This window comes from Anabrus simplex, chromosome 1, assembly GCF_040414725.1.
Source record: "Anabrus simplex isolate iqAnaSimp1 chromosome 1, ASM4041472v1, whole genome shotgun sequence".
Taxonomy (NCBI): Eukaryota; Metazoa; Arthropoda; class Insecta; order Orthoptera; family Tettigoniidae; genus Anabrus; species Anabrus simplex.
In genome coordinates, this window is record NC_090265.1 from 1,361,909,915 (window position 1) to 1,361,926,799 (window position 16,885).

General features: G+C 38.4%; 1 protein-coding gene across 2 annotated transcripts in view; it reads right to left on the reverse strand.

Moving 5' to 3' along the window:
• The window catches only part of LOC136858344 (NKAP family protein CG6066), a 132,631-nt gene extending 120,907 nt beyond the window's left edge, over nt 1-11,724 (reverse strand). Inside the window, exon 1 of one of the 2 annotated variants that reach the window (XM_067137814.2) lies at nt 10,354-11,724. In XM_067137814.2, coding sequence (XP_066993915.1) covers nt 10,354-11,066 — 713 coding nt within the window. In that variant the 5' untranslated portion in view covers nt 11,067-11,724. The remainder of the gene's footprint in view (nt 1-10,353) is intronic. The other variant, XM_067137815.2, reaches the window with a different exon arrangement.
• Nucleotides 11,725-16,885: the final 5,161 nt, after the last annotated feature.

Consider the following 16,885-nt stretch of genomic DNA (forward strand, 5'->3'; position numbering starts at 1 on the left):
CGCGCACGGCCAACTCGCCCGGTAATACAATTTTTTTTTTTTTTTTTTTTTTAATATTCCACCTTCTCAATACTAAAAAAAATCTTGGAAGATGCTCACACCACACTTCAAACACTTAATAACATCGATCCGCATATTAAATTCACATTGGAGTCGGAAGTAGATCAAAAAATCAATTTTCTGGATATTACGATCACTAGACAACAGGAATATTTAACCTACAAGATCTACAGAAAGCCCACCCAATCGGCCGTCACAATCCGACAAGATTCAGCTCACCCCCTCCCCCACAAAAAAGCAACATATAACAGTCTTGTACATAGAGCATTCAACGTTCCTATGAATAAAAAAGATCTTCATACCGAATTGAATACTATCCGCTACATTGCCAGATTCAATGGCTTCAATAGCCATTTCATAGAAAACATCATTAACAAACATAAATTTCGCCCCAAGACCACACTTAAAAAAGAACCACCTAAACATGACTCTTTTTGCATCTTCACTTACGTCAATGGAATTCACAAAATCACCAATGTTTTAAAGAAAAAAGGTATGAAAATAGCCTTTAAAACCAACAACACACAAATCTTACATAACACATCACATATTAATAAAATAAATAGGTACACAAAATCAGGCGTCTACAGGATTAAATGTAATACATGCTCTAATATTTCTTATGTGGGGCAAACCGGCCAGAGCTTCAACATTAGATATTTAGAACATTTCAATGCAGTCAGATACAACAAATTTTCAGCTATCGGCCAACATATGGTCGACTATAACCACAAATTCACGAATATTGAAACAGACATGGACATTCTCAAAATAGCTAAGAAAGGACCTCTACTCAATATAATAGAGAACTTTTACATTCATTTAGATCAATACTTTAATGCCAACTATAACCTTAACGAAATAACTGAGAAACCCAATATTTTATTTGACCTTTTCATTACTTATTACAGAAAAAACAAATCGGTCATTCAAAATTCTTTCTTTAAGTCAATTAAGGGTCCCCCGACAATACAAACACCATCACTTCCTCTCCCGTCCACCCCACCTTGAACCTTTCCCATCCCTCCCACCACTTACGTCATTCCTCCCCTCCGTATTCACCTACCCCTTTCCTGCTGATCTACTCCGCGCTACGCTCACTCCGTAAGTTGCATTCAATACAGCAAGTTTGTTCCACGCAGCGCAAGGTGAGTCATCGTTTATATTTTCCGGTGCCTCGCTTGTTCTCTATCCGATTACCCGCGTTAATACTATCTTCTTTCCCCAGGTTCATTGGAGTCCCGATTGAACTGAGACTACTTCTGTTTAACACAGAAAGCCTTTCATTCCACCATAGAACAGGTTCAACTTTGTCAATTTTTAATCTTGTGCTGGTCTCATCGGACAATTCTTCCCTCTACGCAAAAGTGGAACTTACATCTACAACTTTCTAGAAGCATATACATAGTTATATATGTCAATCGTGCAACACAGGAGTAACTGCTAACCAAAGACTATTTCATCAAGAGTTTTTACGTGACTTCACAAGATTTTACTTGTCATTGTGAACACTTCTGTTACTTTTATCATTATTCGCAAATACGGTTTTTCACTTTTATCTGTTATTCCACCACCATCCCATCCTTCTAGATCCTCTCTCATTTCTCCACACTATTTTTATCACTATGTCTTTTACTGTTGTAATTTGGCTAGGCTGATGATGGTCCACAGTGGACCGAAACTAGTACCTTTTAATATCATTGTAATGTTTTTGTAAAAACATCAAATGATTTTTTAGTATTGAGAAGGTGGAATATTAAAATTTTGTATTTACTTTAAGCATAGTCTCAACTCAATACGGAACCTAACAATGAAGTTTATTACTTTTAACGGTAAGGTTCTGTCATCTAAGGCGCAATATTGTGTGAACGTTGTCAAGGCATTCTCGTTCTTCATAATGTATGTGCTGCGGGTCAGTATATTCCAAAAATATTATCACATAGGAGGTTTTATCCTGGCAACGACGATATACACTATATTACTCAGGTGCTGAGCGAAGTGGACAACATGGAGTAGGATTACTACCGGTAATTAAGAAAGATATAAAGCCTAAAGTGTTGAAGATAGAATATGCAAATGAGAGAATAATTATGCTAAGATTGAAAGACGTTCAGAAAGATTTACTAATAATTCAAATGTAGATGCCAACCAGTCAACACCCGGAAGAGGAGGTAGAGGAATGTTACGAGCAAATAGGAGATATTAGTGCAAGAGAAATGAAGAATGCATGTGTGGTGATGATGGGAGATTGGAATGCCGTTGTTACAGGAGGATATGAGGACAAAATAGTTGGGATATATGGGTTCGAAGTTAGAAATGGCAGAGGTCAGATGTTAGTTGATTTCTGTAAAAGAAACAACATTGTTATTTGCAATACATTGTTTGAAAACAGTGAAAGACGGTATACTCGGACATCTAGAATTAATAATGAAAGGTACCAAACAGACTATATTATGATACACAAAGATATAGAAATGGCTTTAAAAATGCAAAATGTTATCCAGGAGCAGACATATGTTCTGATCACAATTTAGTTGCTGCAGAACTGTGCATTAAATTAAAAAGAGTAAGGATAAGTAAGAGCAATGAAGTGATATGCCTTGAAATCTGAAAGAAAACAAAAATGTTGGAGGAGAGGCTTGTTGAAAGATTACAAACTGAGAATGAGGTTAACTGTGTTAATGAAAATTGGGAGAGATTTAGAAACAATCTTAAACAGATAGTAAAAGAAGTCTGGGAACAAAACGAAGGAGAAAAATAAGAAAGGAATTGGTAACTGAAGAAATGTTGGACAAAATGGAAGGAAGGAGAAAATGGAAAAATGTAAACACTCAAGAAGGAAGAAAGATGTACAGAAAATTAAATGATGAATTAAGAAGGGAAAATGAATGTGCTAAAGAAAAGTGGATCAGAGAAACCTGCAGCAAAATAGAACAGTTGGAAAGTGAAGGTAAATTTGACATGATGTACAAAGAAGTTATGTAGTTAACATTCAAGGATAAAAGGAATGGAAGTGGAATGACTGAGATTAAAACATCGGATGGATAGTTAGTGAGCCTGAAAAAGTTAAGGAACAATGGAAAGAGTATATAGAACGGTTATATGATTGGAACAGCAGATCAGATGAGAGTAGTATAAATCTGGAGAAGGAAAATGAAATAAATGAAGATCAGATTGGTTTCAGTATATTAGAAGAGCAAATAGAGGCAACTGTTAGAGAAATGAAGAATGGTAAGACAGTTGGTGTAGATGAAATACCAGTTGAACTACTCAAAGTACTGCAGGGGAAAGGAAACGGTATATTTGTAAAACTTTGTCAAGTAATATACTTAAAAGGGAACTGGCCAAAAGATTTTTCTGGAAAATATAATAATACCAATAGAAAAAAGGAAAAATAGTAAGAAATGTTAAGAACACCGGACACTAAGATTAATTTCTCATGCTAAAATACTATTAAGAGCAATAAACCGAACGATTTACAGATGAATGGAGAATTATACTGATGAAGAATAATATGAATTTAGGCATGGAGTAGGCACAAGGGATGCCACTGGTTTACTGTAAGTCATAGGAGAAAGGTACATAGAGAAGAATAGAAGAGTATGCACAGTCTTTGTAGACTTAGAGAAGGCATTTGACAAAGTGAGGTGGGATGAGCTCTTAGAGATACTTAAAAAACATGGAGTGGAATGGAGAGAAGACTGATCAAGGAATTATATTACAACCAAACAGCAAGAGTGAGAATAAGAGGAGAATTAACAGAAGAAATCAGACTGGGGAGATGTGTTGGACAGAGTTGCTGCTTATCATCAACTTTGTTTAATACTTACTTGGAGGAAATTATTTGTGAATGTTTGGATGGTAAAAGAGGTGTCAACATTGGAGGTAAGAGAATTGAATGCATAAGATTTGCTGATGATATGGCAGTATTAGCTGAAAATGTGAGGGACTTCCGAAAAAGGCTGAGAGAATTGAACAAAAAGTGTGAAGAGTATGGAATAAACATAAACAAAAAACTAAATTCATAACACTTGGAGGTAAAGATGTAAAGATGAAAAAGCGACAATCAAGATAGGGGGAGAAATTATTGAACAGGTGAATAAGTTTAAGTATCTTGGAAGTATTGTGACTGAAGACCTTCACTCTATGACAGACATAAAAGCTCAAACTGCTTTAGCCTAGGAAAGCTTCAACAAGAAGAAAAAACTGTTTTGTGGCCCGCTGGAGAAAGATCTGTGGAAGAGACTTGCAAGGTGTTACGCATGGAGTATAGCTCTATATGGCACTGAAACATGGACGGAAGAACAGAGAAGAATATAGACATTTGAGATGTGGATTTGGAGAAGAATTGAAGGAGTAAGCTGAGAAGATAGAATATCAAATGAGGAAGTTCTGAAGAGAGTGAGAGAAGTGAGGAGCATGCTGACTGTAATCCAAAAAAAAAGGAAGAAAAATTGCATAAGGCATAATCTAAGAAATCATACTTTATTACGAGTAGCAATGGAAGGGATGATACAAGGAAAACAAGGAAGGGGAAGGAGACGATATCAGTTAATAGACAACTTTTCGAAAAAAATAAGATTATGCAGAAGTGAAGAAAAGTGCACAAGATCGAGAGATATGGAGGTCACAGCCATGATTGGACGTGTCGGATGGCGAAACAACCTATGATGATGTTTGTTTTTTTAAGTCCTCTGTCTTCTTTTTTTTCCCATTTCACATTGTTTTCTAGCTGCTATACAACACCACCATTCCATTAACAGAAGATTCGAAGGCAATGATTCATAACATCTTTGGATGAACTTTAATACTACCAAAAATATAAAAAATTATTTAAGAAAAATCGTAATTGTATGCAGCCTAAATATTATATCCCATTTTAAAACTCTTACTTCTAAGACATTGAATGGCTGGCCATACCCATTTGTCCACTTTACATTGCCTTTAAACCCTTCATGGTCCTTGCCCATCAGTTCAGATAGCATCTTAGCTTTTTCTTGAATAACTGGTCCTCATAAACACAAGTTGGCAGGACAAGTTGGTTCAAAATAACTAGTGGGCTGAGACAGGGAAGTGTTCTATCACCAATCCTGTTTACAATAGTAATGGATGACATCATGAGAATGGCAAAAGCAGCATATGGAGGAAGAGAAATGAACATGATGTTATTTGCAGATGATATTGTGATTTGGGGAGAAGACGACAGGAAAGTTCAAGAACAGTTGAATGTGGTGAATGGGAAGATTGAAGAATGTGGATTGAAAATAAGTGTAGAAAAGAGTAAAACTCTTGTTATGACTAGAGGGGAGAAAGAAGGGAAAGGTCAGATTAGACTTGCAGACAAGTCCCTGGAAGTAAGTTAGTGGAAACGTTTAAATACCTAGGGAGTGAATTAATGGAGAATGCTCGACTGGATGCTGAGATTAGTAAAAGGATTCAAGCTGGAAGTTGTTTCTATCATAGTATAAGAAATATGTTATGGGACAAAGATGTGCCAATGGAAGCAAAGGATACTATGTACAAGATGTATTACGTACCCATAACAACTTACGGAGCAGAAACTTGGACAATGACAAAGAAGGATGAGAGTCGAATACAGGCAGCCGAAATGAAATTCTTGAGGAGTATGATACAGAAGAGTAGAAGAGACAAAATAAGGAATGAGAAAATCCGGGAAGAAATTGGAGTGGAAAAAATGAATGATAGAATAGAGAAGAGCCGACTAAGATGGTTTGGGCACATAAAGCGAATGAGCGACGAAAGAATGCCAAAAAAGGTGATGGAAATGCAAATTCAAGGAAGGAGAGGCCATGGACGACCACGATTGAGATGGAAGGATACCATCCAACGCAGCATTATAGAAAGAAACCTGGACTGGGACACAGTGTTGGAAGAGGAGTGGTGGAAAGACCGAAGAAAGTGGAGAGGAACCATATTTGCCCCTACCCGGCTACAGCTGGATAAAGGGAAATGATGATGATGATGAACTGGTCCTCATAACGCAAACTCCCTTCTCTCTCTGTTGCATGAACCATAAAAGCACAGCCTCATTTACTTTCTCATTTTCACAGGCTTTCATTGCTTTCTTGTTAGGTATTTTTGAAGTATGTTCTTCAAACTTGTTTTTTATTTGATCCAATTAGAAACAGTGGAAACACCAACACCAAAATAAGCAAAAACACACCACTGTTAATTCCTTTAAGTGCTAATAATTTTTCTTCTATCGTTATTATGACCTGTTTCTGCTTTGTTGACATGAAGAAAAAATTAAATACACATTTCAAAAAAGGAACAATCACCACTTCACGGAGAGTTATTAGCACACTAATGAAAGAGCCAAAACAAACCAAGTTGGCAACAGAGAAGGGAAGGAGGCAGTCAAGGTCAAGAGTCCATTACTCATCCCCTTTGTTATAACATAACATAGCAAACAATGGAACTATAGAAAAAGAGTCAAAATAAACTGAGTTAGCAATAGAGAAGGGAAGGAGTGGTGGTGATTATGGTTTTAAGAGAAAGTACAACTAGGCAACCATCCTCTATTAACACTAATAAGAGAGGAAAAAGGAAGAGGTCTGAAACACTGAAGAATGGAGGTATCAGCAAAAGAAAGGGAAGGGCCACGAAGGGCATGAAAACAAGAGACTCACTAGGCCTTGGAAACCTAATACCATCAGGATTAGAAAAGAATGAAGAGTCGACCAAGGGAGGTCGAATAGGAAAGATGGAAAGTGAGGAGAATGACACAAGTAAACGGAAGCAATGCCAGACTCAGCTAGGGGACCCATGGTCCAAGAAAGCCCCCAGGTCACTTTTTACAACAGGGAGAGGAGACCATGGGTGTATTCTACCACAACCACCCACAGGGGTTAAGAAAGGAAGGAGGTAGTCATGGTAGAAGTCCACACATTCCATTACTCTCTAATTTGTTTTAGCCAAAAAAAAGAGTACTATACTGTACTTGAATATTTTCTGAATGTGCCAAAAACTAAATAGTGGTCTTTTTTTTCAGAGCAAATGTTGTGCCTATAGAATTTATCTGGCTATTACTTGTTCTGGTTCCATTGATATTCGGGTTAACTGAGGTTACTGGCCTAAGACCCTAATCTGCTGGGAAGCTATCCCTTACCAATTCCAGGCTTGTGAGAGTTTTCACCCTTAGCATTTAGGGATCCCTCCCTAAACTTTGCCTCTTCCGCCAGCTCTGTCATACCAAGATCCATTCTTTCTGCCTATACAACCATTAAGGACTTCACCAGAACTCAATTACCCATCACGTTTCGAGATTTCTGTAGGGATTTCACAGTTACAAAGGTCCACGGCACATGAAATTCCTGCTGTACTTCAACACCACAACACGCACTTCCCTACTTCATGTTGCTAGCAGTCTCCCATGTCATGAGCGAGCAATTGGACTTACACGGGAGGGCAATCCACAGGTACAGAGGAAAAGAGAAAGACCAAAGAGAACCTGGAGGAGTTTGGTGGAAGAAGAGAGTCAACAGTTGGGTTATGGATGGAGATAGTAAAACCATGTAACTCGGCACAGATCTAGATGGCAAGATCTGATTTTAGCTGTAAGCTCCACTTCAGGAGTAAGGAAAGAAGTAAGTCAAGTCAACATTACTTGAATCAGTAAATGGTTCATTGGGCCTCCGTGGTTCAGGCGGCAGCATGCCGACCTCTCACTGCTGAGTTCCGTGGTTCAAATCCCGGTCACTCCATGTGAGATTTGTGCTGGACAAAGTGGAGACGGAGCAGGTTTTTCTCCGGGTACCCCGATTTTCCCTGTCATATTTCATTCCAGCAACACTCTCCAATATCATTTCATTTGTCATTCATTAATCATTGCTCCAGTGGAGTGCGACAGGTTTCGGCAGCCGCCGGCACAATTCCTATCCTCGCCGCTAGATGGGGGCTTCATTCATTCCATTCCTGACCCGGTTGAATGACTGGAAACAGGCTGTGAATTTTCATTTTCAACTGGTTTACTGAACATTTCCATAATTCTTTCTGCTCATTATTAATCAACTTCTCCTGGTTTCCTCAGTATTCTTCGAGCTTTTGGATGTGTCAAGTGTCGTGATGAGTTCAAAGGTCATCTATATTTGTTTTAAAATGAAGGTTTTCAATTTTTTATTTGTTTTTTAATTTGTAGTAAGTTGTATAATACGGTAATAAATGTTTCCATTATTTGAATCTGGACATAAAAATTGTAATTCTAACTTAAATTTAATAGAAACTTTGTCAACAGCAACATGGTAAATTATTTTCGATATAACAATCCTTAAACTTTCGTGCTCTGAAAATAGGGTTTGAAACTAAATATGCCATGAAACAGAAAGATAGCAAGATCCTAGTCCAAAGGAATCATATTTTTCAGACAAACATGTAGTACTAGGCCCACACATATCTTCATAACCTTATATCCTTCATTTGCGACAAGAGTTGCAAAGTACAAGCCGCACGAAGACAGTGATGTAAGTAAAGACGATTGTCTTGGTGTTGATGCCATAACGGCTAATATACCGGTCGCTTTTGAGAGTGGGTCTTCTTCCTCCTCCAGTATCCAAACTTGGAGGAAATGTGATTCCAGTTCGAGAGGAAATGATGTGAAGATTTTAACCAGTCCATTGAAAAAGGGTGTTAAACAGGCGCGCAATGAAAAAATTGGCACAGGAACATTTTACAAGACGCTAGAAATTCTGGGAAGGCATACGAAATGCAAACAAAGGGCAAAAAAGTAAGGGAAGAGAGAAAAATTAAACCTGCATGTTTAGATAAATGTAGGTGAAGATGTTTGATGAAGTTTAGTGAGGAGGATCGCTTGAAATTGTTTTCTGGCTATTTGGCACTGGGCAACATTGATAAGCAGAGACAATTCATTAGGAACAGTATACAGGAGATCAATCCCAGAAATCAATATGTGCGTGTAGGCAGGAACAGACCTCAGCGAATAATATGGTGTTTTATTTTTATCTAAATTTCAAACATGGCTGGGTCTACATGGTCTTCTTTGTCAGTACTTTACACATAAACAGTTGTACTATACATACAGTGCTAGAGAAACAGAACAAATTTGAAGTCTCTCATGGTGCATTGACACTGCCGGTGGCTCTAAGTAGCAGTGACCTCCACGGTCTTGGTAGGTGTGCTAGTTACCAACAAATGATCCCAAATGGCACACTAGGGTGAAATGCTGGCAACAGGAATGAATTAGCTGGAAAATTTACAATGTCCAATAATGGACAAATTATATTGGTTTTATAAATTCACTCATTTGGGACAAATATTTCAGGTTCCCTACAGGAATCGATTTTTGTAACATACCACTTAGTCAAGCATATAGTCTCCTTACTCCCAAGTCTTCCCAGCCCAAAGCCAGTAAAAAGCACAGTACTCTAAGTTACACACACCGCAGCGTGAGGTGAGTGTCCATTCACTTTGTGATAATCTTTTCCTCTTTCTGCATACTTTGCTTTTCACTGGCTTTCCTCAATTTTAATAGGTCCAATTTGTTTTCCCCTATGAACTGAGAATTCCACCAATTAATACCACCACGCGCAATGTCTACTTTCTTCTCAACAAGAATTCAAAAACTTCACATTCTGCACAATTCCAACAATCAACCATACAGCCCATTAACACGGCTTGGTTACTTAATACACCAAGTGCCAAATTCTCCGCTTAAGCTGATACAGTGTATAGTCGACTCTTCTTCTAGAGAGTAACTACACATTTTGTTACTCAGACATTGTACATACTTGTATATTTTTATGTGTGTGCCAGTTTCCATTGTGTTCATTCTTAGTACCATAGCACTCGGTCCACAACCGTTATGTATTACCAGGACCTACTGAATTCCATGAGTTTATAATCATACCAAAAATTTTTAACAACACAGAGCACCTCATTTGTACTTTTATTCCAGACTTTTTAGAATGTTTAGTGTACTTATATTAATTATTAAGTAAAGACTAGGTAAACAACAGACGGGGAAAAATTCACATGGGCAACTGCCCACAATTCAGATCAATGGCAATTAATTGATTAATTGACTGATTGGTTACTATCAACCAAACAGAAAACATGATGTTCAAAAGAAGGTTCTGGTTAAAATCTCAAAAAGAACGCCAATTCAATATGAAAATATAATCATCAAAACTATTCTCTAAGTATAAAAACATATAAAAACCATCACAACCTATAGTCAGAATCAAAGAAAAGAAACCTATTTATATGAAAACATAGATCATTATACAAAACATGGAATAATTAAGAAAAACTGCATACTCCTCTGATTGTGCAGGTGATTTGCCCCAAACCTGAGGCACCCCAGCCAAACCAATTCGTTCTCGCTCTTGTCTTCGCTGATCCATAAAATCATCCTCTTGAGCTCGACGATACCTCTCCCGATGGTTGTGGTACCCTTGACCATTACAAACATCACCCTCTCCGCCTTCACTCTCCAAAAACTTATCATGAGCCCAACGATCAGGTTGTCCACCTGAATTTCTCTGAGGTGGTAATGATTTCACTTGAGATGATGACCTGTTTCTATCATTCTGTGCCCATTTAGAACTTCGGTGGTATTTCTCAACTTCCTCTCTGTGTCGAAATGACTTATTTTCACCAAGTGGGTGTCGCTCATACGATTTCCCATGTTTGCCACTGCATTGTGGGGAAGGTGATTCAGAAGAATCATTAGAACTACTTGACTTGCAACGACGGCTCCTTTTATCATGATCTTGCTTCTTTTCACAGGCTCTGTCATTACTTTTACTTCTGCGACGTTTGTGTCTCACAAGGGAATCCTCTCCGGAATTCTTACTCGACCTATCATACGAACTTTTTCTATCATATGAAATACGTTCTTTATCATGATCTCTTGCTGTAGACGTATTTCCACCTCGCTTGTGGTGTCTACTTTCTGATACTGCAGGTGAAAGAGATCTCCGTTTCCTTGGAGATGGACTATTAGATTCCGATCTCGTATCAGGACTCATAGTTTATTCAGACACTAACACAGTACAAAAGTTAACAGGTATTGTTTATGAAATTTTCGATCTCATACTATTCAAAACAATGCCAATTTCGAGCACTTAATTCAGTTCGTATCTCATTACAAAGAATGTCATTCCAAATTAATATTGTAAGAAAATTCACGTCGTAATACACAACACTGGCTGTCTACGCACAATGCTGCAAGCAACATCACTGACATAACTATAACATCTAAACTGGTCACAGTCCGACTGTGATGTTTCATCTCTTCAATAGGATTCTCATAGCCACCCAATAACAACCAAATGTACATATGGACATTAAATACGTACAGGAAAAAAAAAATAATAATAATAATAAACAAGAACTGACATCGAGAACAAAAACTGTGTTTTTACAGGGTTGCCAACAAGTAAATTAATATTTTCTTCTTCTACTTCGTTGTTTGTTCTTGGACTCTGCGCAGCGCACAACGTCCAGGCACTGGGTTGTTTTAAACTTGTCTTGTCTTGTCTTGCGGATATTTATTTGGGATTCAAAAGACTCGTTCCCAGTCACAAGATCAGTAATATATTACACTTATATCACAAAAACACACGTTTACAACACTAATGCCCGATTTTAGCATGATCACACGTAGATAGAGTCACTTAAAGAAGAAAAATTATATCGGGTATGAGGAGGTTCATGGAGGTATTACATTCGGTACTGAGCAGGGACACAAAGAACTTAGTAAGCTGGAATAGGAGTAACGTGTTACACTGTACAAGATCGGAAAGTAATAAAAACCTTGAGACAGTATCTACTCACCATGGACATTTAGAAGTGCCACCTCACAAACATGTCGGAACAAAAACAACTGAAAAACTAAATCATAATTACAATTTGATGTGAGTGTTATCAAGGTACTCGTTTAAAATAGTAATGATCGTAGGCGAAGGTTGGTGCAACAAAACTGAAAGTCGTGTAGGGAAAGATACTTGAACTTGGAGTAATTTCTGCATTAAAATGGTCTGGTGATGTGCATATTGGGGGCAATGAAAAAACAGGTGGTCACTATCGCCCTCAGATTCTCCACAGGAACAAGTTGGGTCGTTCGTAATGTGAAATCGAGTTAAATATACTGGGGTTAAGGCATCATTAAAACGTAGTCGGATAATATTGGTAATGTGACGTCGTGTATACGTACCATTTGCAAACCACGGCAGAGTGGGAATACTCGGTTGAATTTGATAGTAATATTGGCCTTTCGTACGAGCAGATAACCGCCATTGTGTGCACCATGTGTGTTGAGCTGCAGTTTTGATATGTGGAAAGAAGTCAGGAATCGGAATTTTGATTTGTAATATATTCGCGGTATCTGCACTGGCGTCTTTCGCTGCTATATCGGCCATATCGTTGCCTACGTGCCGATTATGCCCTTTAATCCATATTAGCGTTATAACAAAACCGGATGTTTCAAGTCGAAATAGAAGAGACTTGACTTCGTAGACATATGTATTTGTATGAGGGGCGAGTGAATGCAGAGCTTGTAAAACACTTTGAGAATCGCTGAATATATTTATTTTTTTTGGATTGCAACTGTTGAACATATACGAGGGCTTGGTATATGGCATATAATTCTGCTGTAAAAATAGTTAAATTATTAGGTAACGGATATTTAAAGCTAATGAGTAGTTGTGGATCGTAAAATGCTGCTCCGACTCCAGTATTGGATTTTGACCCATCGGTAAATAGGTGGTAATCTGGTGTAGTTATGGGACTTTTAAATTTCTTATGAGCATATAATGTGGGATAAGGTGCAGACATTGATTGGTATGATGCATCAGAAGGGGCAATGATAATAGAAGGACGGAATGTTTGAATATCATAGTGGTATGAATACGTATTAACACGTGGTGTACGAAATATAGTCTCAGTAAGATGGTGGATTTCAGCATAAGCCATATATATGGCGGGATACCGATGATTGGGAGGAGGACGCTGTTGATAATATTCATATAATAATTGTAATTTAGGGACAATAAGGGAGTTCGTTCTACTAATATCTTTAAGTAGGAATTTTTGGGAAAGTTTTATCCTGCGAATGTACAGTGGTTCTTCCGTAGTTTCTACTAATAAAGCATTAGTTGGTGTTGTGCGGAGGGCACCCACACTGATACGTAGTGCTGAAAATTGGAGACGATCCAACGCTAATAAACTATGTTTAGAGGTTAAATCAATAATATGGGCGCTATAATCAAGTATGGACCGAATGGTTGCATGATATAGCTGTAGTGCTGACAAGGGGTCAACACCCCATGCACGTTTCGTTACCGTTCGTAAAATGGTGATATAACGATCAGATTTCCTAATAAGGTGTCGTATATGAGTTTGCCATGTGAGTTTTTGATCGATATATATTCCTAAATATAAGTGTTGTGAAACCAAGGGAATGCTATAGGAGTCAAAGTTGATAGGGCTTTTATCAAAGGTTCGTTTATGTGTAAAGATCATCGCTGCACATTTAGGTATGGAAAGGGAAAGTCCATGGGCCGTTAGCCACTGAAAGACTAAACTTAAAACCCGAGATATTGTGTCTCTACAAAGGTCAATGTGGGAGTCAGCGTAATCATCCGCGTAAGCTAGAATACGGGCGTGTGGTAGCACAAGAGATTCGAGCTCTTTCATGTAAAGGGCAAACAAAATTCCACTGAGTATCGATCCCTGTGGTAAACCTTGTGATGTGTAACGGCTATCAATTGTGTATTGGGGAGATTTAATAGTTAATCGGCGGTTAGTAAATAGTTGATTTAAAATAGAAATGAATTGGATGGGGAATCCAGCACTAAATAATTTCTCCCAGAGGATGTGCAATAACACAGCATCATAGGCACCTGTAATATCCAAAAAGACTGCTACAATAGATTGTTTCCGCCATTTTGCTAATAAGATGTCGAGTAAGAAAATAATGATAGGGTCTTGTGTACTATTACCCCGTCGAAAGACAAACTGATACTTGGGTAATAGCGAGTGATATTCCAATACCCACGCCATTCGTTTCATAAGGATTTTACAAAAAACTTTGCGTATACACGATCCCAGAACTATGCCTCGGAAATTGTCAGGTTCAGTAGGTTGTTTTGTTGGTTTCAGGATGGGTGTGATGAAAAACTCGTTCCATGATGCTGGTACTTGTAATGTCTCTAAAATACTATTATAATATTTGAGTAAATGAATTTGGACATGGGGGGGTAAGGCCTTGAGCATTTGATAAGTAATTGCATCAGGTCCTGGTGATGAGCTATTGACGGTACATAATACAGAGTGTAATTCATTATATGTAATTGGATTCAAAAGGGAAATAAAAGAACAAGAATTATTCTGTGAGGTGGGCAGAAAGAATGGATTTACGGTACAAGGGGCAAGGGTGTATAAAAAATCTTCTAGAACTTGTCGCGGATTAGCAGAAGAAAATTGGTATTGGAAAATTCTCGTGATCATGCGGATCGTGTTCCAAAATTTCGTTGCTGGAAGCTGTGGAGTTAATTGAGAAATAAAAGATTGCCAAGCTTTTCGCTTTTTTGCATTAAAGACGAGTTTTGTTTTCGCGATATGGTTTCGCAATTGAAAATAATGCTGCTGCGTCATCGATTGGCGATATTGTTTGAATAATTGTTTGCGCTTATGAATAAGATCGTGACATTCTTTGTCCCACCATTTTAGTTCGTATTCCTGTGGATGGGTCGTCACTTTTAATGGTCGGAACGGATGAAACATGTTTAAATATGGGGTTAAATAAGGGAGTAAGAGGGAAAAGGAAAGAGGGGATTTATGTTTCTGCTGCAAGATATAATTGAGGTATGATTGATAGTTAGAAACATTGAAGTTTTTATAAGATCGGACGTTACTTATACAGGAGGGTGTCTGAAACTGGGAATGTGGTGGGTGAATACCATATGTGATGAGAATTGGGAAATGGTCACTAGTGTGAGTATCAGATAATGTATGCCAGGTGGTGACAGGGGCCATAGTGGTGCGGCAGAAAGTAAGGTCTACTGCGCTGGGTGGAGATCCAGGCGGAGTTAAACGGGTCGGGGAGCCGTCATTTAAAAGAAACAAATTCTGATGAGTTGAAGTAGTAAGTAAATTGGAACCTTTGATTGTATCCACCATACATCCCCATTCAGTGTGGTGGCAATTAAAATCACCAAGAGGAAAAAGATGTGGAAATGTGTCAAATTGTTGGATAAAATGCATCCATTGATTCTGAGTAATGTAAATGTGGGGAGGGCAATAGATGTTGATGAAACAGGTATTATGGTGTACTATTACTACAGCATAAGTGTGCGGGATGATATATTGTAAAGAGAAATGTGTAACTGATAAGGAAGTATGAACACATGTGGCAACTCCATCAAAGCCGTTACCATCATGTCGGAAAACTTGATAACCTCGTAATCGAAAAATGAAATGTGGTTGAAACCACGTTTCTTGTAAACAGATAAAATGAGCTCGTGTTTCATTCAACAAAATTTGTAACTCATGTCGTTTAGAGGCGGCACTTCGACAATTCCATTGGAGTAAGGTAATCATGCTAGTATGTTCATGATAGAGTCTCGTAGCTTATATAATACATGGTGAAGTTGAGGCTCGTGACCCATACTTTGAATTAACATTACCAGCAATTGCTGGATTTCTTGTTGAAGGCGTTCCTTGGAAGGAGGATAATGTATATCTTGAAGGGTTGCAGAAGGTTGCTGCCTAGCAGATGTGGGTGCACTTGAGGGATATGCTAGTGGCAGAGGTTGTTGCATGGCACTCGTTGACAGAATCGAATGTACTGGAAATGAAGGTTCGTTTCGCAGAATGGCCATGTATCCTTGACGGTCGAAACCGGGTTCGGGTGTAGGAGGGGGAGATTGCATGATTAATTGGGTGAACTTACGCTTACGCGGGTTGGGAGTCGAAGGGGATGGGGGATTTGACGAAAGAGGAGGGAATTGAAGTTCTTGTTGCTCGAAATGATAAATGGGAAGGGCGATTCGGGCTTTAGCTTCGGGAAAAGATATGTGTTCAGTACTCATTAATTTTTTAATGGTGACCTGATATTTATGTTCTGGACAAATTGATGAACCTGTGACATGGTTTTTTTACAGTACGCACATTGCGTAAATTGCTCCGTGCATGCCTGGGTTTCATGTTGTTGCGCACATTTCCCACAACGAGCGTTTTTCACTTGACATTGTCGAATTGTATGGCCATATCGCTGGCATTTGCGGCAGCGAATGGGTGAAAAGATGTAAGGTTCAACTTCCATGTACACCTTATATAAGGCGACATGGGAGGGTAATGTTTGTGATCTGAAAACAATTTTTACTGAACCCGTAGGCAGGTATTGGGATTCCCCATCTTGAATTGCACGGCGATTGAGTCGTTGCACGCTTTTAACTGGTGCCTCGGATTCCAGGTACTGTAGTATGTCATCATTCGATAAACCTTTTTCAACTCCACGAATAATGCCTACTCTTAACACTTGTGAGGATGGAATGTACGCTTTAATTTTGAGGGTTTCAAGCATAGGATTACTCAGAAAGGCGTTTGCTTGAGAAGCCGTATGAAAGGTAACTTGTAGTCGATTACGTCCTTTACATTGGATCGATTTGACATTGAGTTTGGTTTCATAAAATCGGCGACCAAGTGCCATAGGGTGTAAATTTCCGATGTTTTGCTCGTTTATGGATTCAACAAATACAAAGAAAGGTCCATGATGAAAACGATTATAATATTCCGGGGTAGAAGCCACTTGGGACGCCTCGGATTGATTGTTAGATTGTTCAGA